Consider the following 27444-nt stretch of genomic DNA (forward strand, 5'->3'; position numbering starts at 1 on the left):
ACTGATCTTTGTTTATTTAAGAAGCATGGCAAGCCTCTGAACTTAGAGATGCAGCATCTGACAACATCTTTTTCCCCTCAATGCCACAGGCAGAGTTCCCATTGCATTCTACTGTTGAAATGAAACCAAAGGAAAGAAAGAAGGGGCTTCATTGCATACGGGCTTACATAGCTCTATCCTGTTAGTAGCTATATTTCATTTAATAAGAAGTGTTAAAGTATTAGATATTAACTCTTTATAATACTGTTAGCAGGAGTCTAATTTGGGTACACAATCACACACTCCGACATTTAAAAAAGAAGGCAAGTTGAGTAGAATTGTTATGCATGTAAAAAAGTTTAAGGACACGCAAAGCATATTTTGAAATTTTTAGGTTACCTCTGCTTCTACATCCACATTCTGTTTCAGAAGCAACTTCAAAATGTCAACATGGCCATTCTGGCTTGCAGCTTGCATAGCTGTGTGTCCAGCACATTGCCCATTCACCTGGAATGCCAACACTTGAAGGTGAGTTTCAAGACACAGACACATGCACCTGTGAGGCTGTTTACTAGTAGAAAACTTAAAGCAACAGCAAACACAATACAGAATCAAATGAACAATTTTAATATGTCTTCTTAGCATATATAGATCACCTGAGGCTTCTCTATTTCATTTCTGTATTAGCTAGACTGAAGGAAAAATGAAGAAATGGATTTTCATCAAACATAAGACATTAATGATACATGAATTAAAAACATTCATATTTGGGTAATTCCCGGAAAGATTTTTGAGAACAAGTCTCAGATTTATATGTAACTTCCTTGCCAAATTTATGGCAACAGGAGAGTCTGAACAAAACCCCATGTTTTTTAAAATCTTAAGCTAAAAATCGGTGCTCAGAACCAAAGAAGTTCAGACTCCTATCTGCAAGCATTACTACTGATGTAGTGAGAAAGACTGTAACTTTAAAATACATTCCCTAAACAAACTCCTATAATTACAAAGCATTTTCCTTTAGACTTCTCAGTATCAGACAAGTTGGTAAAAGAAATGTGACAGAGAACAGATTAGATTATTTACTCTGTGAGTTAATAAAACAAAACAAACTCACAACAACAGTAAAAACATCCAGAAAAAACTACCCTCCTTTCTCTATCCCCCCTGAAAAAAGAAGAATTTGAAGACCCTTCAGTAATTGTGAACATTTGGTACTCTGCAGCAACTCTGGCAGCCAGCGGTTCAAAAGTTTCTTAATTGATGGCAGACAAAAGATCTATCCAGCAAGAAACTATGTACAGCTCTGTGTTCGCACAGCCCACACATATTTCACAGGACAACAAATGGGAGAAGAGACAGTGGAATTAGCTGTATTACTTCTAAGAAGACACTACCAACTGGCAAGGAGTACTCAGAACAGCTGCACTTCTTTTAGTACTAGAGGCCCCCCAAAAGAGATACCCCCAAAACATAACACTCACATCTACATCTGGCCTCTTTAGCAAGTCTTCCACTTTAGCAACGTCTCCATTGGCAGCAGCTTTAACTAATTCTTCATTGAGATCTCCAGATTCTTGGGTTTCAAATAATTTTTTCAATAGCTGGGACAATCTCTCTGTAATTGTTAACCAAAGGACAACTAAGATTACAATTCTAATTACACAAGAACAGAAAAAAAACCCAGTTACATTTGTTTTGTTTCTAAGGCCATGTACATAGTAATACACAAACTACCATAAAATAGCAGCTGTAAAATGACCGAGTTTGAAATAAGAGCTGCGCCCTCGTACCCTTTAGACGATGGAGATTGCCACATTAGACACGTCAGAACAAAGCTGGTTGCACCACAAATAGCTCAAATAGCTTTTCTTTTTCTTGTATTTCTTTACAAAATACAAAAGGGCAGGACAAGGTAAAAACATGAACTTATGTATTGCTATTACAGACTTTCTAACATTAGGTATAGCCTGTCTTCTGTGATTTGAAACACTTAAGTTGTATTACTCTTCTAGATAGTTTTATGGCCACTGTACTTGGTTCTTTATTGAGAAAACTCACTGCATCTATGCCTCCTTAGGGAAAAATCTAGAAAACTATTTAGAAAGTTTTCTTGGCATTAAAGCAAGTATGTGAAGAGGAAAGAGTAACTAGCTATGACTAAAAAAAGGAAAAATTCTAGTTTCAATTGAAAAGTGCCAACAGAACACCAAAACAAACTGGACAGTCTTTCTGCCTTGTTATTGTATGAATGACAGCATGTTCAACAAAACTGAAGTCTGATTACATAGACAGCAAAAAATCCCACTGCTATTAGTCACAGGATGTCTGACTAAATTTTAAGACAGAAACTTAAAAAAAAAATATCCTGAGTTATAATAACCACCTGCAACAGATCCTTTGCCTGTGCATGCTATCTTAAACCACCTATTAAACAAGGAGGCTGCTCGTTACTGCATGCCTCAGTCCCTATTTCAATCTGATGTCCATTCCAACCATTTTGAAGTCCTTAGAGGAGACCTCCGAAGACACACCTGCACTGTGACCAAACAGAAGCACCTGATCAATATAACATCTCCATATTGACTGCAAGCTTTTCTTCCAATCTTTCTCACATAAAACTTCAATTACCCAAACTCCAAAGCTATTATTAACCTTGCACACACACAATGTATTAATACCCAATAACAGTTTTTAAATTAACACAATTACTTGCCATACACATGGCAATATTACTAGTTTTCTTCAAACTTACCACCAGATGCATTACTTATAGCGGATCCTGCAGATGCCACCTTTGAGACAGCTGCTGGATTATAGGTCCAAGACGTCCCACAAACCTCTACCTTTAAGTCACTGTCTGAATAGATCTGCTGAACCCGACCAACTTTACCTAAAGTCTGAATTAAAGAAAACATCAAATGCAAATAAAACATTCCAATTTCCAAGTATTTTGTTTTTAATATTATATAAATTTTATTAAGTCCATTATTTAACAACATAATCACTACTATCTTTACATAGGTTTCATTTGATAAGCAGATTGCTGCAGCTGAGGAAGTATTACACTGTGTCTGATGAAAGCTTAAAAAGAAAATCCCTTTTAGACTGCTGCAGCCTCCAGGTACATTACCAGTAATAACTAGAAATACTGTACAAGCTTGAACATTCTATGAATGCAATACACAGCTACTCACTGGAAGCATTGCCTCAGCCCACTCTCCATGACCTCTCTGGAGAAGCTTGATTCGCTCCAGGTCATAACATACTTGAACGAGGTCGCCCACTTGAAATTGAGAGGTACCTCCTTCTGCACCTTGAGCAGCATCTCCACTTCGGACAACGTTGGCCTTGGTGAGAACAGCTGGATTAAATGTCCACCTAAACAATGAATCATTTAAAGTAGGTATTAAACACACAAAGCAAAATGTATGTTTAAAAATTACCTGTTGGGTAAGTTTCTGCTTGTATGCCAACAAACTTTCTGCAACTGGATACTATGGATACTATATTTGCTGTTATCCATTTTTTGTACATAAATTTGCCTCATTAATTGTGGTTCATTAATTAATTCCAAGGAAAATCTTCAGAGATATACATTTGTAAAGGCAATTAAGAAATGTCCTGCCTAAGGAAAAGCAAGCTGACAGCAATGTAAAAGTCCTGAAAGTAGCTATATGGTTGCATTATTTTTCCAGGGATAGGAAATAACCGGCTGAAAAGCAGCAGATCCAAGTTGCCTCTATGACTGAACGGTCAGGAAACAACACAGGAAGAAGACAGAATTTTGGCCCTTTCCCCCAAGTCAAAAGATGCAACATTAAGTTATAACAGTATTTTTCAATTAAATAGATGTCCCAGATATACCTCAATTTTCAATCAAAGTATCCCATTGGTAGTTTGAATTTTACAGATTTAAAGGCATTTAGCTGTTTAGTCAGGGAGGAGACCAAAAGACAGAGCAGCTCCTGTCACTGACTCTGCTGACATGACTGCCAGAAGAAAAGCCACTTGCATCCATTTAACTGGGAAAACAGCTTTGTTCTGATTGCTTTGCAGTATTAGCAGAAGTATCTTGAGGGATATCCTGAATGAACAGTACACTGTTAATTCTTTCTGGATGAACTGAAAAGGTCAAACTCCATATACAACTGAAATGATATTCCATTCAGCTGCTACTTTTTAAAGATAAGCCAAATACTTGAGAGCAAGAAAACAAAAAACCATGTGGCCATGCTGTACTGCTGGGTTTGAGTCTTATTAACATGGATGCAGCTAAGCAAAATTCAAACCTGAACTGCTTGCAGGGAGTGGTTTTGGCTTCCCCAATACCTCCTGTTCTTGGTCTGTATTTTACATAAACGAACATTCCTTTGAACAATAAAGAAATAATTCCTTTGAATAAAAGTAACTGTAGTTTAGAAAAGACCCCCCTCCCCGAAATTTGTCACCTGTCTTCTTAAACTATTTTTCTGAAAACCCACAATGAACTGCTATTACCTTGCCCCTTGAAACCATGGGATAGATAGTTTTAATTAAAAAGGAAGTTATTGCTTAAAACGCTGCATTTTGCAAATAAGATAGTCTAGAACATAATTTATTCATTTGGACTCAAATTTTCACAAATGAGAGGCAGCAGAATTCCTTTTCCTGCTAAAGCATCCTAGAAGTTAAGTCCTCATTACACATCTAGAAGGAAATCTTAACAGACACAAAAGGAGAAGAGAAAGCTTCTGGCACCAAGTAATCACAAGCACTGAAGGCAAGGGAAGTTTGTGAGAAGCAATGATAAAGGATATAGAACAAACCTGTTGCCACTTGGATATTGTACTACAATGTCATGGTCCTCATCGATGCCACAAACTGTTCCAGTTGTTGTTAAAGTTTCAAACATGCCATCAGTCCATCCTCCATGACCATGCTGCAAAGATTGCACAATTTCCAAGTCGAGGTCAATGTTTACAAGGTCACCTATTTGTAGCCCACCAGGGTTTCTGTTACCATTTTGCTCACCTGAAAGGGAGTAAGGGAAAAAAAAAAGTTTACATCACCATACTAATTTTCCAAGAAATTTAAAGAATTGAAGTTAAGAATCATAGAATTGTTAAGGTTGGAAAAGACCTTTGAGATTTTCAAGTCCAATAACCAACTAAGCACCACCACCATGTTCACATTGAACTCTGTTCCAAGTACGCTATCATCGTGTTTTCAACACTTCCAGGGATGGTGACACCACACCAATGCCTCTGCAACCACAGGGGCTAACAGGTAAAGAAACTTTGGAACTTCTGGCAACAGAACTGTGTGCTTCTTGTTGAGTTTTCAAGGGAAATAGCAGTGACACTGGCATATGCTAAATAATTGTGACAAGTTCCACTATGGGCTCTAATTGGGATCTTAAAAGCTATCATATGGTGTTAGATATCTGGCACATAAAAGCTCTGGTGTCAATCAAACTACAGTGCTTTTGTGCAAGGAGTTAGATTTATTATATCTCTTAATATTTAAGCCAATTCTCTAAGAATGAACAGCTATGTTTGGCTTTTTAGAAATACACTGCACAGGACACACAACACAATTTATAACTTAATGAACACTTAAAAGCTCCCTTGCCATCCCCTTGGCACACTGATACCAAATGCAAATCAACACGAATTTACTTCAGCTTACCTAACACAGGACAATGGTCTCTGTAGAATGAGCCTCCTTTTGCATCTTGAACACATTTCAGGTCAGACTACAGAAAGAGATTTGAGAAAACTTTAGTGCTCAGTGACTGAGTCTCCAGGTCAGTGAAACCAGAACTGAAATATTTAATTAAGAAAGGCTAAAAATTATGCATACAAAAAACATGTCACATGATGCACATAATCTCAAATACTTTCCAATCATTCAGCCTTGACATTCTCAATAACGTTTATAAATCTAAGAGGCTATAAAGGATGAGAATTTTTTATTTTAAAGACAGGAACTAACACAAAGCACCTTTGCCTTGTTCTATTAAGTTATTTTTCCTTTTAAAAAAGAATTCTGTGAACACAAGTAAGGAAACATCTCTTAGTGCCTGCCACTGCTGTCTACTCTTCCTAACATTTTTGGACAGATCCATGTTTATCTTGGAATAAAACATGTCACTCAGATTCTATGCAATGAAAACTTTTCAATTAAGAATATGCAGAAGAGTATTACTTTAAAAAACCCTACAAAATACGACACTGAGCTAAACATGTTCTTTTTAAAGAGAAAAGCTTAAAAGCTCATCCTTCATAAAAGTGTTTCATATTATGAGAAACTAAGTGTGGTAACCAACTCCTATTCATAAAGCCAGAGGATTTTCTATAATTCTTCTTTCCTTTATGTGTAATGCTTAATTCCAAAATAGCTATCATCTGCCACTGTTCCTTATGAAACAATTCTCACTGAACAAAGGACATTTTTGTGTGCAAAATAAGTTGGGAAGGAAATCAGAAACTGCAAAATGTGTCAGAATATTCTATGGCATGGGGGAGGAAGTAGGGGACAGGTGGTGGTAATGATATCATTAACCACAACTAAGTAAGTACTTGAACAATTCTTTTACCCTGCGCGAGATTTACTGACAAACTGTCCTCCTGCAGAAGGATTAAAATGAAAACTCTGCACTCTTCCGAATCATCAAGGCTTGAATGAGCACAATACCAACCTTGACAACTGGCAACCAGAAAAAACACAAAATTCAGTGTATGTCCTGATCTATGAAGAATGTACTGTCACTTTGGAAAAATGATGAAGACAGCCAGAGGAAAACAATGAGATTTTAGCCTCTCTTCAAATGCCCTGAGAAAGTAGAGAAAGAGCGTGTTCAGCACAGCAGTATCAGGCCTGCGACAGGATGCTGCCACCCGGTGGGCAGGTGCCGGGTTTAGCCGCAGACAAAGGGGCTGCGCCGACCGTCCCAGATGGCAAACTCATTCATTCCCCGGAACGAGGGAGAGGGAATGTGCCCGGGAGCACTGCGTCTCACCCACTGAATACAAGCCCTCGTGTCAGGCAACAACCAGCTGTCTGTGAAGGGGACAAGGAGGGATGCACATGCAAGAGCTGCTGTCACATTCTTCAGAACACTAAGAATAGAGCCTAGGAGAGTCCAAAGGCTCTCCTCCCTGCAAGGCAAAATCAGGGTGAAAGATTGATTGTGTTACAAGAAGTGTCAATGCACTGAGCAGACTGATGGCTAAAACCTAACAGAAGAAACAAAATGCTAATTAAAAGGCTAATTACCATTTTGCAGCTGACATTACTAAAAAGCCTGTTACAGTAGCCTACATTTTATAGAAAAAACCCCAAAACTCAGAAACCTGCACTTGTATTTTACCCTGCCTGCACTGTGACCTGCACACAGTTTATTTCTGGAGTATAATGATATGCTTGGTTGAAAGACTAAGTGGTAGATTGTTGTCCAACCTCAGCTTCACAACTGTCTTCTTTCCTCTTACATGATGTAGTCAATGTTGTATTGTTAAAGAATAAAACGAGAGTCTGATCTAACTAAATCTTGTAGAATTTATGTACAATTAGAGATAGAAAGCCCAGGTAAGCAGGCAATCAATGAGAACTCAAGGAAAAGTATGCAAATCAGACATTGCACAGCACAACTTGCTGGTCAGTAGTAACAGCTGATGCACATGAGCAATGGGTAATAATGGTTGTTGTATAGGCTTTACATAATGGCAAATGGTCTTTGCCTACTATGGAGAACTTTGAACTTCTAACACCCATACCTTTAACTTCCTCAAAATCTGCATTCCAGCAATATGTGATTGTATTACATAGAGATCATGACTTGCCGAGTCAAATAGGAAATATAGTATATGTACTTTGACATACTATCCAACAGCATCATTTTCATCTTCATAAAACTTCAGAGAATGAGAGAAAATGTAGAGCAAAGTCAGCAGTGCTGCCAGATGGTGTAAAAGTACCATTATCCCTGACCTTGAGGAGGAAAACAAAGCTGAACGAGCAGCTGACTACAGAAATAACTATTAAGTTATTACACTCAATATGAAATGCCATCCATCAATACCAGGGAGGGAAGCTCTACAGATTTGGTAAGAAAACTAGCTCTGCTGCTGAGAAAAAGAGGCATGTTTGATCCAGATGCACTGATGCAGCATCTAAAATCAGCAGCAAATATCAGGGGAGAAATTAGTACTGATCTTACAGAAACACCAGTAGAAATAGTGCCATAGCTGCAGTTGCTCAAGGTAGCACTGAATACACAATAGTAAAGGTCACTTTAAGTCTTTAAACTCACAACAGCTTTTGGGAAGGAAACCAGCCCTTTGGAGGCAAATGGAAAAAGTTCAGCGCATGCTGCTTCGTCACCAGATTAAGGCAACAAGAGACTGGATAAATCCGTACGTTTTAACTAAAGGTTTGTAATAAATGCCGTGTTTCAAATTTCATGAAATCAAATCCTTCTCAGTTTCAAGAAGCTGGGAAAAGTGAAGCAATAGAGAAGGTAGATGATGGTTGAGAAAGTGACTGAAATGACAAAGAGGTGTGAGGCACAGAAACAATAACAACAGTTTCTTACAGAGGAAACCAGACCTCAGGCAAATCCTGAGTAAATGGTTTGCAACCATACTATTTATTATAGGCACTTATCAAAGCTTTGCATTTGTAACTTTTTTTTTAAAGGAAGATAGTTTTCCTTGTCAGTTAATAGTATAAATAAAATTGGAAAATGATCAGGAAATACATTTCTGCTTAATGGAAATATTTTTCTTCGCAACACAAAGATTAAAAACTTGACTTGGTTGAGACTACAGGAGAAACGTGGCTACATGAAAAAGAAGCAAAATGAAGTCTGCTGACAAATGCATATAAATGCACAAGATAAATTACCAGAGAACTGAAGATTTGACTGACATTACAGAGCTGCCAGTTTTAACTACAGTGTAAGGTGAATATTTTTTAACACTCACAATGCCTAGTATACAAAAATATTTACCTTGCTTTTATTAAAAAAAAAAGTGGTAACAAGAAATTCTTAAAATTTTCTAGAACAAGTTCAAATAACAACTTCATGGGTAATCCAAATAAAAGCTGATGAATAGACATTAATTATCAATCACCTAGAGGCAAGCAATCTCAACTTCCCTTATGCACTCACTATTTGGAATTTGTGGAAAAAAGTATACCAACACAGACAGCTTACATATCACTGTGACAATGATAACTACAGATACTTCTTTCAGAGGCTACACAGATGAAAGCACAATCATCCAAAACAGGAAACTAGGAGAGGCTAATTGCAGCAAAAAAGGCAAGTGGTACAGAGAAATGGAATTCTGAAAGAAACAGATTCCTAAATGATGAAATTGATTTAGGACACTCCTGTAGATGGAAATACTTTCCACTGAAAACCAAGGCAAGTCACCAGCTTTACATCCTCAGCTCACGTGGTATGAAGAAATAAAATCCAGACACAAGTCCCAAAAGCAAAATCACAATCTTCCCATTAACTTTTTAATTCCATATGACCTCTCTTTGTTACAAAAGGATATGTTGACACATTTTGAGAAATTAAAAAATGCCCTAAGGGGTTTATTTGGTTAACAGCTCAGGACTCTGAATACATATAAGTAAGAAATGTGAGTAGCATAATGAACCGTATAAGCCAACAGTAGGTCATTCTTACTAAGGATGTAGCAAACATTTTATCTGACCTAACAACATTACAAACACGTATTTCAATTCAGGAATTTGTGGCCTGTGGCAACAGAAACTCCCAGACTTCACAAAAAAAAAAAAAAAAACAAAAAAACAAAACCCAACAAAAACACCACAAGAGGCGAGATGCACTTCTCAGCCACTTCATATGTAAACACAGCAAACACAAATAAAACTTCCAAGTATCTGGCCAGAAATAAATGCATGTTTTCAGTCAGCACCTGCTGCCCCACCAGCCAAACCTCATCTCTCCAAAGCTGGCAGGCCAGATAGATTAATTTTGAGGACCAGATGCAGTCTATCAGCTATCAAACACGAACACTGACTTACAATAATGAGCTGTATTTCTTTAATCAGCTCCATTAGCATGAGTCAAGTGTTACCCATTTGCAAGTCAGGGTCTCTTCCCAGCTGTATTTACATGGCTACACACTCTTGAGTATTGTTGATTCCACATTCTCTGGACCTTTCAAACCAATTCCCAAGTACTAAAACAAGTTTACCCCAAATTTACGTGATCTTTCTGACAGTCTCAGCTTTACATAACACATAAATAGTAGTAAACAATAATAATGAATTGTTCACTTAAATTACTAATCAGTTATAAAATTAAGTATTATATTCAAATGACTCATAGATATCCAATAATCCATTCTGTCTGAAGTGAAAATTGCATTTTTTGAAAACACTGAAGATAAAATTCATGTAGGAATGGATTACAATCAGGTAAGCACTACTTACACAACCTCCAATTATCCTTTCTGAACATCCACATGTACATATTTTTTCTCTATTATCCTAAAAACATCTATATACGTAGTCTCACACACAGTTAAACAGGCTTATTTTAACTGACCAAATATTTTTATTTCTACAGAACTTATGAGAAGGGTCACCATCACCCCTTCAATTTTACAGTTGAAGTACTTAATGGAGTTTACTAGAAATATTTAACACTTTGAAAGGTGACTTAACTTTGGAAACACAATGTAGTTGATTTAAAAATAATAATTTTTATTAAGGGAATAACTATTTCAAAGCATAATATAACTTATCCCAAATGTACTTTTTTCATGAGACCAGAAGGAATCTTCAATGATTCCACAGCACTTTTACTATGCAGTTAAAAAATTTTAACATAGCAACTGAAATCAAAACAACCAGAAAAACAAAAAAATAAGTTGATCTGTATCTCATTCTATCTAGATTTTGTGACCATTACTTTTCCATGTATCACAAGAGAGAAGACTCCAAACATTAAATCAATGTTATACTACAAAATACCATATACATTCATTTTTGCCAGCATATAAAGGTTTTTCTTTAGAACTGGGGGACACCATGAAGCACATAATTTAATACTGACTCATGTTTTACCTCTAGGATCTTAATGCATCAGAAAAGCTGACCTGAACTAAATTATTTTACTCTTTTTAAATGTAACACTAAAATATGTATTTCCCACAAAAGTGATATTTACTTTCATTTTAAGTATGAAAATAAACTGTAAGTAAGCAAGGCTGTAAGGTCAAATAGTTTACATTCAAGAAAGTAACTGGTCATTGTTTAACATTTTATTACTGTTACACATCTGACAAGATGACACTTCAATGTTAAATTAACATGGTTTTCCCCTGCAGAATCAAACAAAAATCATGCAGAGAAAATGCTAATTAAGATGTTTTAAGCAGCTGATAATCAAAGTAACCTTTCCTTGACCCACATTAGGATAAGAAAACCCAGCAACAGAAGGCACTTAGGCTAGAGTCTGACCCATTTTCTCTCTAAAGCTGAAGTAAAGTTGCTGGAGAAACTTCAAAAGGAAACAGAAAAATTTAGCACTAAAGCAAATTAAGGTCGTAGTTTCATTCAACACCTTTCCATTTGCAAAAATAAAATTGCTCTCAATAGCATTCCAAGCACTGACAGTAATTTAAAAACTGCAGATCTTGCAGTAAAATCACACCAAAATTTGAAGTCAACTGAAGAATTCAGGAGTTGAAGAACAGAGTTTTTTTAAAAAAGTTTATAACTACACTTGCTGTTCTTTTCTGAATTTTAGTCTAAACACCACAGTAGCACAGAAAGATAAATGTGTGTGATGCAAATATTTACTGTGGCAGAAAGCAGCTCTTAACTTGTAGTTATCCACATTTAATAAATTCCCAGATCAGACTTTCTTACTAATACATATGCATGACCCTTACAGCTGGATTCACAATGACCTGGCTACCAGCATGCTAACTGACAAAGCATATTACAAAAGCAGGACCATAAAGCACAAGTTATTCTTACTGCCCTTCCCCCATCATGCATTTTACCCTTTGTATTCTTTTATACTTACCATGCCCTCAAATCCAACTCTGTAAAGATTTTTAGCACCATTGTCCCAAAGAACATATGCTGCGCTATGTGGACTCGACGCACTCCAATCTTGGATTTCAGTTACCTATTCAGTTGTGAGAATAAGAAAATGGTTTCTCGAGCAAAGATTCAGAAGCACAAATTGAACTAAAAAATTTACTCGTCTCTTCAAAATAATTAATGATATTGTAGTTTTACTAAACTTGATAAAATTTCATCTGAAGCTGTTTTCTGCTTGAGGCAAGTGTTCCCTGGGCGTGTTAAGACAGCAGTCTGAATATATACTTTGTAGGCCTATTTTTCTTTTATCTATTTGGAGGTTATCTAACTACAGATGCAGAGAACAAAATCTGAACTATATTCTTACCAGAAGCAGCATTTAACTAAGAGAAACAGGATGAAGACTATTCTAATAGCTTAAATATGTCTGGTTTAACTTGCATTAGCCTGGTGGCTGTGCACTATGTTAAGAGACAGTTTTATTTCCAGAGCAAATATGTTTAACAATAGTACAAAAGTAGAGTGAAAATATCTTTCCCTGACATTTCTGAAATGAGGAGGCCATGCACCGAATTCTGAAAACACTTTCATTATTTAAAAAAAAAAAAAAAAGAAAAAAAAAGTTTTCAGAATTTGCTTTCATTCTTATTTATATTTATTTAAATAATGTTTCTGCTATCTGGGACCTACCTTTCCACATTTAAAAACATTTATATGCATTTATATGTATTTTCAGATGTACAGGTAAAAATCTCTCTAATACAAATTTAGTACACAAAGCAGACTGTGCAGGACAGGACTCTTACTTTGCAAAGTTTCAGAGATTTCAGTATATCTTGACATGGGAAGCGGTAAATAATCAAGATGAAAAAAGCTGTATTTAAATATCCCTTGCTTTAAGAGATTTAAACTTACTATTTCCTTTCAGTAAAATTCAACATGAAATCCCCAGAAGTCCTAAGGCTTCCATAAATGGCTAGGATATAAAAGAAGCTAAACAAAAATATAAAATAGGCTAAATATCAGTCAGGAACTTTTCACTCTCCTTTAAATGCTGTTTAAGTGTATTAAAAATAAATTCAACAAAAAACACCAGGTCACCAAGATATAAGGGCAAGTCATAGTGTATTTTACACTGCCTGTTGTATATTCATACTTAGAACAAATCTTCATTAGTTCGCAAGGTAAATGGAAGTTGCAAAAGTAAAATAAAGAGATGTTACAATTACTAACTTATCATCCCATACAAGTATTTTTACCATAGCACTGCATCACAAGCACTCCTAGACTGTCCTAAGCCAGTAACATAATAGCCACACCCAAAACTTGCACAGCTTTTTAATTTTTAACTGGAAACTCCCTGTAATCATTATGTGAGAAACAAAACCCTAGGGTGCCAGCACTGAAAACCAAGAGCAAGAGATACACAAATGTGCTGGCCAACAAGCAGCAAGATTACAGAATACAGTGATGACTAGAAAGGGGTACTCTTGACAGCTCTGATTTTATACCAGCTCTCTAGTAACACTGAAATATGCTCGAGATCTTGCTGTTGCTACACAGCAATCTTAAACAGACAGCCATGACAAAAAATTAATAATTAAAAAAATTCTGTGCTGATATTGTAAAAAAGACCAATTAAAATGTAAAAGAATTGGCTATAGTGTACACCCCCTCCTCTTTCTAAATGCTTAAGTATTACGAAATAAGATTTAAAAGTGCCCAGACAATTAAAACGGGAGCTTTCATGATTGTACTCTTGCTCTAAAATTAAAAAGGCCACTGAAGCCATTACATGAGCAAAAAGAGCTTCTTATTTAAACCAGTTTTATTTTTACCTTTCCTCTACGCCCATTGCCACCATCTTGATCTTCCCATTGCCAGTCAACTCCTCGCACCACCCTGGCACCTGCAAAGATTCCTCTTGCTGTAATTTTCTTTGATTTACGTCGAGACTCCAACAATACCCTGAAGTTATTAAAAGAAGAACCCACAAATGTCAACATAATAAAGGAAGTCCAAAACAACTATTTGGGGATGGGAAGGAGAGCATCTTAAAACAAAAATAACAGACAACTGCAGATTTCAATGCATGAATCACACAAGCAGTACAGAAGAGCGCACAAGCTTCCAAAATCTGATTTAATGAATGTTGGTAATTAGTTTTTTAAATTCTAACAATTTTTCTCAAGACTTCCTACTACCAGCATTCATCTTGTAAACACCTGCATATAGATCTGTACTTATATTATTAAAATCATTAAAGGACAAGAAGAGCTATACAAACACATTTCTGCTTCTCTTCGATGCACTCTAAGGCAATACTTCTGTCCCACAACTGCCTTGTCACTTTTATTCAGAATTACAATATTAAGAGCAACTCTTCTCCCTCCTCCCTCAGTTTTTCTACACATTTTTATCACATGTCTTAGCAAATTTAAGTCAATATAGTAGCATCCATTTTTCAGTCATATTATATGCTTTTTTTTAAAGCAAACCTTTTCCTTCTGACTTCAATGGGAGACTGAAGTAGATAAGCCTAAACAGAACAGTACATGATTATTTAACTAGAAATAGAAATAATCATCTCAAAAGCCACCAATTTTCACACAACAAGGCTTTTTACTTCATACCAGGAACATGTTGCCAGACAAAAGAATTTTTCAGCTGACATTTGGGATGTTTCCTGACCACTTCAGGAAATTTCTCAGCATCCTGCTAACTTTTAACATCCAGCAGATGGCACACAAGGAAAAAGTTCAACTGTTACAATCAATGCAAAGAGCACATGGAAACACTGGCATTTTTTTTTCCCTAAGAAAAATAAAAGTTATCAAAAACACATAGTAATCTTGTTTAGAGAAGCTTCTTAAGAAGTACTCAATACCTAAAAAACTGAGACAAAAACCTATGTACATTACTTCATTATGCCACCCATACAATATCCCAGACCCAAAAATAAAATATATGAGCTTATGCTTCCCTTCACCAAAACATTCTTACATGTCTCTTGCTATTTTTCCTGTGAGACATTCTTCACATTCAACAGCACTGTTTTGCCCTTTTCTCCTTCCTAAAACAGTTAACTTCCATAATTTTTTCTCAGCTAAGCTTGATCCAATAGAAACAGCTCCTTGGCAGAAGAAGCTGCCTTCTAGATAAGAGCTCAGTGAGAGTAAACAAAGAAAGGAAGAAAGTGAAAAGATGCAAAAAAATTCCAGCAATATTTTACACAGTGTACAATCTATCTTCAAAACTAAAACTTGTGCTGTATTTACCATAACCAACCTCTTAAAACTGCAAAGGAAATGTCAGCCTAAGAAAGAAAAAAAATTCTGGCAAGCATTCTCAAAAGCAACACGACTTCAAAAAACAAATAAATAGAAAACATTCTTTAACTAAACCTAACTTCTCCAAGAAGATATAAATGTTGTCTTATGCATTACATTCAAATGAGCACCATATGAAGAAAAAAAATACTTTGATGATTTAATGAAAGATCATTCAGGAAGCATCACAGAGGTGACACCACAGTGTATAGCCTTTACACAGTGTTTTTCCATAGCTTTCCAAGTATTTAGCAGCAGGCAAGTATCACTGTTCTCACTTAACTGGTAGATAAATCATGACACAGAGGGGCTTTGGACTGAGACAAGTTATTTAAAGTCAAGAACACCTATAAAAGAACACACTAAATGCAATTTTGTTCAGAGTTCTCCACTGAGAGATAAAAATAGATGCTTAAGAATATGAAAACTAAGGCAAGAGTAGAACAACTCTTCATAGCATTTTTTCTCTGTTTCCTGTAGTAAGCAGTTTAAGCAGTCCAAGTCCAAGGTTTTATTCCCCAATCATTCTGTTTTCCATAACCTTCAAGGAGGGTAGGTATATTTCCTCAGTCTGTCCACACCATTACTGAACCTAATTCAACCTTCAAATTCAGAATTCATCGATAAATCTTTCTGTGATTACACATAGTATAAAGGTAATTGCCTATGTTTTAAATATGAGAACACAAAACCTAGGAAAGCCTCAAGGAGATTAAGCAAAACTGAATAATCATATCCTAACCTTCTTCTGTACTCTGTTCGTTCTTCCTAAAACTTCCATGTTTTCCAAGACTTCTCCTAGCTAGCCGTCTCCCAGAAACACAATCTAACCTCAAGGCACTTCTCTTACATAATCCAAATTTCAGTAACTAAATGTCCAGTTTCAAAGTTAACTACAAATACCTGTTTCTACTTGATTTCACAAGGAAAAAGTTAGGTTTTACCTTTCACTTCCCGGTGTGGTAATTCTGTAAAAACGATGCCTCAAGTGATGCTTGTCCCCGTGATAGCAAACTGTGCACAAGTCATAATTGGTGCATTCAGCACATTTCCATCGGATGCCAATGATAGGCTGCTGTCGACAAGTATCACACATAGTCCCATCATGTTTGATACCTGTGGAAGGAAAAAAAAAACCAAAAAACCGTAAAATCTTTGCTGCATCACTACATAGACTTCTGTTGCACACCACTATAATTTGAAATCATATACTAGAAAGGTAACAATAAAGAAAGGCTGCTGCTTATACCCTATCAGCCTGTATCACTGAGGGGAAAAGATAGGGGACTTTGCCCCATATCCTGGTTGGCAGTCTGTTCCTGAATTATTCTATTTTCTCTCAGCTTAAAAAGCTCAGAAGTCTATGTCTGCTTCCTTCCATCTATACAAAGAAGAGAAAGAAAATGAAATATCTTTTAACTACAAGATAAAGGGTCAGAAGTGAGTTTATCAAAATACAAAGGGCAATCTAGAATTTTATCTCTGGTGTACAGATATTAACACACATTGTATCACAAAGGCTACTGTGCTCAACTGTATGTGGCAGCCTAAAAATTACTGGTTTGACTTGCACATTTTGCACACTGGAAAGTTTAAGTGCTTGTCTGTATCCTTTTTTATATAGGAAAATAATTAAGCTCTCTTGGATAGATGCCATTTGCTTCATGAAAATCTGTTAACGTTTTTGAAGCATTTTACTGTTATTTTGGTTTTGCTTCTAAAAAGACTGTGCCAGAGACAGACCAGATGTAACCCACCAGCATGAGCTCTGCCAAGCCTTCCACAAAAACTGATCCCAAGGCTTTAGGCTTACAACTCTGCCAAGCTACAGCAGAGTGAAAATGATCAGTCACAGAGTTTCCATCCACCCATTCTAAATACAGTGAACAGCCACAAGTTTATTAAAAAAAAAAATCAATTCTGCTCTTTGGAAAAAAATGAGCAATACAAGAGAGAAGCACTAGCATTCAGTCTGTAGCACTAGACAGAAATAAGCACTAAGAAGCTAGAGTAACACAGAATTTTCCCAGTCACTTCCCCTTAAAAAAATCACAGATCAATTTGAACTTGAGGAAAAAGAATGGATTTTGCCCCTTCCAGCAGGGATGCTTTCAGAGATGACTGCCAAATTCACTATGAAACTATTAGTCACTTACATCCAACAGCTGAACCATCTGTAGCAAAGAAAAATCAACAGTTGGAAAGGCAAAACTGAAGGAAATGCCTTCTTTTTTGATCATTTCACAGAAATACGTAACAGCTGATGTTGGAAGTAATGTCTGAAAATTGTCTTTTCCAACAACCACTGCTCAAAGCAAAGTAAACTAGAGCTGGCTGCCCAGGACCATTTCCAATCAAGGTTTTGATTACCAATAAGAACAGACTCCACAACACAGCATATACAACCATCCCTAGAAAAAAAATGTTTCTCTAGTTTCAGTGGAAATTCCTGTATTTCAATTTATGCCCATTCTCTCTTGCCCTGTCACCTGACACCACTGAAAAGAGCCTGGCTCCATCCTCTTTACAGCATTCATCAGGTATTTATATACACTCCTAAGATCTCCCCAAGCCTTCTCTTCTCCAGAATAAGCACCACCAGATCCCTCATCCTCTTCCTGTACCAGATGCCCTCAAGAGTCTTTGCAACAACACATTTGCAGCCCTTCACTTGAATCTCAGTATGACCAATCCCTCTTGCTCTAGGGACGGTATTGAGGCATTTTACTATCCTTAGGTTTTCAAAGCCATTCTTCAGGAGTGGATGCATTGAAAGCACAGAGATACCTTGTTAGTGCTTTTGTCACCTTGTTTAAAAAGTCTAACTAGTTATGGTGCTTAGGGTTGAGAAGTACTATTTGTTTTGGTTTTATTTGATTGCTAAATCAGTATTTCACATAGAAACAGAAGTTACACATAATTTGATTTTATTTTTTAATGCCTGCCGAACTTTTGGGATGGCATTTAACCAAGAAATACATTTATTCTGGATGTGAAGGGACAAAGGAACTGGGTGCTGTAGGATTTTTCCACTTGACTAAACAGCAGAAAAAACGGCAAAAGAGAGGTATAATCAGGAATCATGTGATACAGAATAGGTCATCTCATTGTAAACTTAAAAACTAAACACTTCTTGACAACCAGGCAAAAGCAGCTATGCAAAACTCAGCAAAATTTCTTTAGGAAAGATCAAGAAAAAATTGTACAAAGATATTTGACTCAAGTCATTTTACTGACCACAGTGTCTGGGACTTAAAAAAAGAACAGTGCACGTCTGTACTTGAAGTGTCTGATCTAAAGTGACGTTTCTGTATCTCACAGTTCCCTAAACACCATCCTGATAGATATGGCCTTTCTTCATCCATTCCCCAACACAACATTCCAGCAGCAACACCCACTTCAGTGCATGCCTCACCTGACCATGCTGCTCCATTCTTTTCATTAGGCAAGCAAAAGATTTTTGCAGAGCTGGGATGCAAACTGCATCAAGAAACATACCAGGCTGGAAAACAGCCAGGAGGAAAAATATTCAGCTGAAGTGGTTTCCCAATCCCATTCTTTGAGGTGCTGCACAACACTACTGCCATGAGAAACAAAGAACTGCAGGGCAGGAGCAGGCAAGTAATCCTGTTACAGAATGTCTAACCACTGCACCAGAGATGTGAAGGAAGAAGCATTTTGTATGCTTCTGGTGACAGTGGATAAAGAGACCTTGAATTTCATCTGCCAAAAAAAAAAAAAAAGGCTAAAACAAGGTGCTACTACTGATCACATAATGGGACACTAAACTCTTATTCATGGTCATAACACAAGCAAAATTATTTAGATCAATAATATATGTTAGAGAAGATTGAAAGAATTTAAGTTCAACTAGATATTATAGGTACAGAAGGGTAGTAGGTTGACCTTGCCTGGATGTTAGGTGTCCACCCAACCAGTTTCTCATTCTTCCCTCCTTAACAGGACAAAGAATGAAAACAAAATGAAACATCTTAGGTCATGCTAAAAGTGAAATTATTTACCAATCACCATCACAGGCAAAAGAGATTTGACTTGGGGAAAACTTATAGCTAATTAAAAAAACAAAGAGGATGGTAAGGAAAACAGAAACTAAAACATCTTTTCCCTACACTTCACCGTCTTCACAGAGACAACTGCATTCCTTCATTCCAAACACCTCTATCTCCTTGCTTCTTCCCAGGGTAGATTAAAATTACATAATCTTTTGGTTGGAAAAGGCCCTGAGGACCATCAAGTCCAGCCATTAACTTAATATCACCAAGATCACCACTAAAACATGTCCCTAAGCACCATGCCTACACAACTTCTAAATACTTGCAGGGATGATTATTCAACCACTCCTATGGGCAGCCTGTTCCAGTGCTCGACAACCCTTTTGGTGCAGATGGGAACACAGGATGAAATCCGTAACAGCTCCTCACACTTTTTCCCTGCCCATCATGAGTCCTCTCCACAAGCTTTATTCCTTGAAGAAAACACTCTTTGAGCATGGGCTCCCCTATGTGCTGCAGTGAGGATCCCTGCTCCACTGTGGCACTCCATGGGTGGCACAAAGACAACCTGCAACACTGAGGTATCCATCCTCTGGTAAACCATCCACACACCAAAACTCAGCACCAAGGACCTGACAGTGGCACTAAAGATACTCAGAGGGAAGGAAGGAGACATTATGTCCAGAGCCTCAGACTAGCTTGGTTCTACCCCAATGGACTGAAGGCTCATCAGCATTGAGATCATGTATTTCAATTTACTTTTACCAAAAAGCAAAGCATTTATGCACTCCCAAACCAGTCATGACGTAAATCAAAGCACAGTATGTAGGAACAACCAGGAGACTGCATCAAGTGTAGTTTCTGGAGCCAAACTAAAATCCTGACCCAGAAGCAAAATCTGTCACATAAACTCTTCCCCTCTTCAAAAGAAGGCTGTTTAAGAAAGTTTGAGAAACACAAACATTACGAAGTTTATATTAGGAAAGAAAGCATTCATTAAACTACTGGAATAAATTAAAGTGCCATAAAAACTTTAAAATTCAGACAACAGCCTATAGCTGACCAGCTATGCACCAGAAGAGCACTTTTAGCTCTCTAAACAGAGATAATGAAAAAAATTAAACTTCTAAATATTCTTCAACATTTCCTAGAACCAGACTATTTCAAAATGAAACCAGTTTTGTATCATATACACTTTAAAAACCAAAACAAACCAGGTAATAAGAAGCATACTTTCATCATGCCTAGTTACTTTTAAGTAGCTGCTATTTCTTTGTCTCTTCACCTTTAGTACACTATAAAATCCAATACTCCTGATGTCCACTTGCCATTAATGCTTTTATTATTTTATTATAATTTATATCTGAATTTCATATTCACTTTCTACCTTAATGCCATGGTTATCTTCACTTTTCTCATCTCTTCCCAAATCCTCCCTGGATCACCTACCTCGCTATTCCTCTGTCACCGCTCATTTATACATCAATTTTACAGCCCTTCACAAGTTTTTGAAACACATGTCACTCTTACAGCTGTGAACAGAAATAAAAGTGATGCTGCTCAAATTGTTATTTGAATTTGTTACAAATAGGCTTTTTGTACTACAGATTGATTAGACGCCAATATACAACTGTCCAATAAAAGGATTTTAACAGTAAAATCAGATGTACAAGGGGTACCCACATTCAATCACTGTTAAGCACAGAAGATACCAGTAATGATTTCACTTCTCAGAACAATCAAAATCTGGTTTCTAATGGAGACATTCCTCTCTACAAACCTATAATGAACCAAAATCCCTTCATGCCATGACAATACTACCATCAGGTAAGGGAAACCATAAACAACTTTAAAAACTGATTTATATACACCCCAATTTAAAAAGCAGTAATAATGTTTTGTTCTTCCTATTCCTGCCCCCCAGACCATTTTTACATTAGGGCCAGACTTTAGGTAAATTGAAAACAAAAACTTCTTAGAGATAATCAGATTCTGAAAAACTGCATGAAAACTCTAATGAGTGTTGCCACAAAAATAACTAATCTACTAAATACATCATCTGCAAGTAGCCAGCTGACCAATTACTATTAGATACAAAATACCAGACTTGCTAAAGCATGTGTCCTATCTGGTAAGGGAATCACAAGATATACAGGAAGGGAGAGGATTATCGTGTAGGAGTCATGGGGGAAGGGCAGGGAGAACAAAGAACACGTTTATTTTAAAAAACAGGCCTCCCGAGTACCACTACTCAGGAAGCTATTCATTTTTTTAATTTGTGAGGACTCCTGTAAGTATTTACACGTAGCCACTAAAAAAATCTTGTCTAACATAACTTGCTGTAAATTACACTTGATGTTCTAAAAGCAAGAACAAATAAACAAATACACAGGATAAATCATAGGTGTTCTGTCTTTTAGAATGCTTTTAACATGTTTGACTTCATTATCAATTATGCCCATTTTTAGGTATAAAAACCTATTAAGACAATACAGAAAGCCACTCATCTACCACAGGTAACGCCCAGATTTTCAGTATTACCAGAATACAGCACATTATGTTTTCCACACTACACTGATACACACTCCAGCTGGGGGACAATTCTGTATCAAGACTTCCATTTCCTGACTCCAGCCCCTCCGCCACCTCCCCTTATTCAAACACAATTGGTAAATTCTTTCAGCAAGGAAATAATATTGTTACTTTGAACCCACTGTATAAAAAATGGAATTAATGACAAATGAATTCTGCTCTATAGAAAGAGAATAAACAGAAAACGTTTCCATATTGCTTATGGCTATTATGTGAATACAGCCAGACAGCCAGATGTGCTCTCTACAAACATGCTACTTGTCTGGCCTTTAGCACAGGTAAAAGGCTGCCTTCCTTTCTAAATAAAAAGCTTGGATTTATAACTTTCATGCTTCTCTTCAGCAACTCGGAAAACTTCTCTTCTTCCTTTTTCAGAACATTACCAAAAAAAGGTGACACTCAAGACTCATAGATCCTGGCAAAAGTCTACTTCACAGAAAAAACAGGATTTAACTGCAAGTAATTGAACAACCACACTGCACTACTGATGTATCACATCTGACCACTTTCTCCATTGAGGAGCCAGATACATAGGACCTACCTGAAGTTTTACTTCCATGTGAAATTTTGGTTCTTTTCAAATCCTTGGTTTACCGATCCCTCTCAAGTGCTCTGTGTCACTTAAAGCAATATGGGGCAATGTAAATATGACCACAACAAAGGACAGCCAATACACAAACCTGGTAGACATAACCAAAACAACACCGAACTTTGTATCTCAAGTCCCTCATGACCCAGATGACTGCATCCAGAGCAAAGAGTTTACAATACATATTCTTCATGTAAATGAGTTTTTATTTTAAGAAGACCAACCTAGTATCTTAGCACTAAGGCTATTAAAGTTTTCTAAGATGCTAACATAGTGTCACAATGCTGGTAATAGCCTACAACCCCTGAAAGATAAGAACAGTTTAAGTATATGAAGCATAGTTCTGGCATATACATATATATGCACATACATTAATCAAACTCAATTTGCCTTTTTATTTTTTTTAATAGAATGACCTTCAATAATTACTTTTGTAACACTCTAAGTTCCTGATGCACCACTACTGTTCCTGGCTACACAGGCTTCAAACTTAAAGCAGCAACTCTGGCTGCAAGTACCACTTCTAAGAACTTACAATCAAGACTAGTTATGAATACATAATAGAAAGAACTCACAGCAAGAACTAATTATTATTTTTATTATTTGACTTTTATATTTATTTTCCCTATAAACTCACATTGTGACTGTAAATTCATGAACCAGAGAATTTTTTTTCATTTTAAATTCTAAGAGCCATGATACACACTCCACTAAGTATCATCAAACAAAAAGCCACCCCATGCTTTGTAACATTTCCTTGTTCAACATCATCATTAATACTACCACAAGAAATTTCTGTCACCTAATCCCGCTCATATTAATGTCCCTAGAGAAGTATCAAAGCATTATCCAAAGTCAGAGCCACTTACTCTAAACAACAGACAGTCACCACCATGGAGAAAAACCAAATCATTACCAAAAGGCAAAGAAGGGAAGTGATTTAGACAAGACTACAAAGTGAATCAGCAATAAACCGAGGACTTCAGTCCAAACTGACAGCACCTTAACTCAGTTAATTTTGCCTTTTTGTTAAAACTACTTTGTGGACTTCTACTCTTTCTATCTCCAGGGAATAAAGACCCCAAAAGTAACTCTCTCTAGCAAAAGCAACCCTGGGTACTTCCACACAACAGTTCCATGAGGATGAGGATGATGTTCGCCAGAAACCACAGGAGATCAAATACCGTTTTGCTAAGCCTGGCAACAGCAATGCATGTGACACAAAATACAGAGTTTTATCTGAAACAGAAGTTAAAATTGTAATACAGAAGTATAAAGAAAAATGAAAATCAGGAGGAATAAAGCAAGAAACAGAAATAAAAACATGATAGTTTTAAGACTGAATATTAAGTCTAGGCTTCCAGATACAGTTAAGAGGACACCTCTGCTTGCAAATATGTCAGGCAGGGCTAGAACAATGAGCATTCGAGGCTCATATGCAACATTTATGCATGTACTTCTAAGCAGAAGCAGTCCCACTGGTTTCTTCAGGACATCAAACACAGTTAAGTTTCTAAGCATAAACACCTGCAAGACAAGGACTGACAACCTGAAAGACTCCTCTTTCTTGTTTTAAAGTCCATTGCAAAAGGTTTTTCAAAAAAACAATCACCATGCCAGCAGAGAAGGTGGTACCCAGTCACTGAAAAATTAAATCCATCTCAAATGGTAACCATGCAATATTTGGGGCTCTTTCCTTATCAAAATTTTTTGTAATTTGTTCGGATCAATTCCATGATTCTGTCTCCTCAAGTATTTTAGCTTCAACTGCTGCTATAATTTTCCTTGCTGTAACACTACACGTAGCTGGCACAAAGATGGTCTCTCCATCACGTTCTAAATGAAAGACACATTACAAAAGAATACAGCTCTAGTGCCTCAAACAAATCAGTGCAAACACCTCATTACTGAGGCAATCCTGACCGGCCCAAAAGCCACCTCACGATGTTTCTGATGAAACTTAACAATATCTATATTTTTCTGTGTGACTTTTCACTGTAAAAACAGGTGCTAAAATGAACAATTTCCCTGCAGTGTTTGCAACACTAACACTGCCGCATAATGTCAGTGCAGATCAAATTCCATTGTCTAAAATGATAGGATTTAAAGCATAAATATCAAGCAGCTAACTAATTAAAATAATGAACTCATGCACTTCTTTTCCTCCCAGTAGCTTCACCATTTCACAGCAGCTCTGACAATACAGATAAAAGGCAACGTGCAGATTACAGGCACAAAACCACGGTATTTCAACCACTTAGTGTAACCTTTAGAAAAAAACACAGTACACATTTCTTCTGTAATTATCCCTGCACTTGATTCAAGGATGATTGCCAGAATTTTACAAACCTGCTCTGAAACATAAACTCAAGAAGTGGGGATCAGGGCGTGAAAGCAAACCCAAACCTTGATGTATCTCCCTCTCGGCTGCCTCCCTCCACCTCCTCCCCGGCACAACAGGAGCCTGCTGTCTGTAGCAGATCACTTTTGCTTTGTCTACCCCAATTCAGCAGTCCCGGGACAACTTCTGTCCCCGCGGCCCCGCGCTGTAGATTCGTCCCAAGTTTGCGTGTCCACACGCACAGACACACGGACGTGCACAGACAGACACCCACGCGCAGGGAGGCGGCGGGTGCCTGACTCCCCCCCCCCCCCCCCAAAATCCAAGGAAAAGGCGCACCTCCAAAGGGGAAGGAAGGGCGCAATCCGCTCCCCAGGACGGGACCCCCAGCACCACGCGATGCTGCCGCCCAGACCCAGCGCCGTGTTGGTGCCTCCGTTCCCTCCCCGCTCACCGGTGGGCGCGCTGTCGAGGATACGGAGGTCGTAGGCCCCGGAGCAGCGGTAGTTGGCGGCGGTGCCGTTGTCCCACACCACGACCACCTCCTCGGGGCTCTCGAAGCTGCGCACGGTGCCCACATGGCCCTCGCCGCCATCCTGCTTCCCCCACTTCCAGTCCGGGCCGCGGACCACCCGGGCCCCGACTCCTTCCACCATCACCCGGTTGTTCCGCGAGCTGCTCATCCCGGCGGTGGAGCCCCGGGGCGGATGGAGGGGGCGCGCAGCCCGCAGCCGGCGGAGGGGGACCCCGATGGGGGCGGCTACCTCGGGCGCCGGGCGGGAATCTCCGTCCGGCTCTTCTCCTTGCTCGCTCGCTCCTTCCCTTCTTTCGTTCTTCGCTCCCTACGCGCCCATTCCCTGGCCCCAGCGGCGCCCCCCACCCGCTCCCGCCGCTACATCCGGGACCTGCGGCCGCGACGGCGCCGGCTCCAGGGAGACCGGCGGGGCCGCCCCCGCCCCGCCGCGCCTGCGCAGCCGCCGCGGCGGGCGCGTCACTCGAGCGCCCCCTGCGGAGCCGCGGCGGGCACTGCCCCGCGCCCTGCCCGGCTCGGGGCCGCGCCCGAGGGAAGGGCCGGGAGCGGGGCAGCGAGCCGGGGCCGCGCCCGAGGGAAGGGCCGGGAGCAGGCAGGGCAGCGAGCCGGGGCCGCGCCCGAGGGAAGGGCCGGGAGCGGGGCAGCGAGCCGGGGCCGCGCCCGAGGGAAGGGCCGGGAGCGGGGCAGCGAGCCGGGGCCGCGCCCGAGGGAAGGGCCGGGAGCGGGGCAGCGAGCCGGGGCTGCGCGTCCCTGCCGCAGCGCTGGCGGAGGCTCCAGCAGGTCCCCAGCCCGGCCATTCCTTCGGGAATCGCGGCGTCCTGCCGCCGAGGGCTGTCGCACCGCCCCGCCCGGCCCTGAGGTGATGAGGTGTGGCCGAACCGCCCACCTCCTTCTCCATCCACAAGGTGCTCCTATTGCCTATGCTTCAGTGGCAGAGGGATTATCAATTGAATTTTATCAACTAAGTCATGAGTGATCTACCTTAGGTAAACCATCAAATGCTTTGGGCTGGAAGGGTCCTTGATGATCATCTGGTTACAACCCACCTGCCATGGGCAGGAACAACTTCCAATAGACCAGGTTGCTCAAATCCCCATCCAAAGCAACCTTGAACACTTCCATGGATGGGACATTTAATGAATCTACAATTCTGTGATTTCAAAGCAGTGTTTTCTCATTTTCGATTTATTATTGTGTCCTCACATCCCACTTTCTTTTCAGACTGTAGATGTGAGGCTTGCGTACTACCGAGATGAAGTTGGTGGGGCCACACTTTTGTACCCAGGAACATTTTAAGCTGTGTTCAGGTGCTCCAGTCTGCCGAAGGGAGTAATCAGTACCTCCACCTGCCCTTCCCACCTCAGAGGATCCTTCACAGAGGATGTACTTGCTCAAACTTTGAGCAAATACCTGCAATGTAATTCTTCATAAACTACCCTCTTCGTTAGCACTCTCGTGACACTCAAGTATTTCCTTTAACTCCACACAACCTTGCCAATCTTTTATAGAATGATTCTTCGTTTTAAAAATGGTCCTCCATTGCTTTTATGTCTCCTTCTTTTGTGTGTCACCTTTTTAAAAGGCATCTATCCTGAAGGACAGGAAAGTCTGAACCAGACAAAAGAAAACCATTTCTTAGTCAACAGGGTTATGGCTAAAAAAATGCATACCTTATGTTCTGGGTATTTTTACTGGTTTTGTGCTTTCTTACGCCTTTGTGATTATCAATACAGCTAGAAGAGTCTACAAAGTCATCTCCTGACTTCTTTTGTGCAGTTTTTTACAAAAGGTAAAACACAGCAGAATAATATGGACATGTAACCACCAGGCCACCACATTCCTCATATAATTTATTCCTTCTAAAACCCTGCTCAGGCTGAAGAATGTTACCTCTAACATGATGTTGTGTCCTGACAATGGACAATCCCAAGCAGTGTCCAATTTCTGCTCCTGCAGTGGAAACCTCAAAGCCCAACAGATACCACACAGCT

General features: G+C 38.8%; 1 protein-coding gene across 3 annotated transcripts in view; it reads right to left on the bottom strand.

The window, feature by feature from the left end:
- MIB1 (MIB E3 ubiquitin protein ligase 1) overlaps nt 1-25848 on the bottom strand; it is a 74171-nt gene extending 48323 nt beyond the window's left edge. For all 3 annotated transcript variants that reach the window (XM_031504016.2, XM_021551558.3, XM_021551557.3), the window contains exons 1-10: nt 25376-25848; nt 16331-16502; nt 13896-14025; nt 12038-12142; nt 5647-5713; nt 4785-4989; nt 3174-3357; nt 2732-2876; nt 1461-1594; nt 379-486 (exon numbers count right to left, since the gene is read on the bottom strand). In XM_031504016.2, coding sequence (XP_031359876.1) covers nt 379-486; nt 1461-1594; nt 2732-2876; nt 3174-3357; nt 4785-4989; nt 5647-5713; nt 12038-12142; nt 13896-14025; nt 16331-16502; nt 25376-25604 — 1479 coding nt within the window. In that variant the 5' untranslated portion in view covers nt 25605-25848. The remainder of the gene's footprint in view (nt 1-378; nt 487-1460; nt 1595-2731; nt 2877-3173; nt 3358-4784; nt 4990-5646; nt 5714-12037; nt 12143-13895; nt 14026-16330; nt 16503-25375) is intronic.
- Nucleotides 25849-27444: the final 1596 nt, after the last annotated feature.

The sequence above is a fragment of the Lonchura striata genome, chromosome 1 (genome assembly GCF_046129695.1).
Source record: "Lonchura striata isolate bLonStr1 chromosome 1, bLonStr1.mat, whole genome shotgun sequence".
Lineage (NCBI taxonomy): Eukaryota > Metazoa > Chordata > Aves > Passeriformes > Estrildidae > Lonchura > Lonchura striata.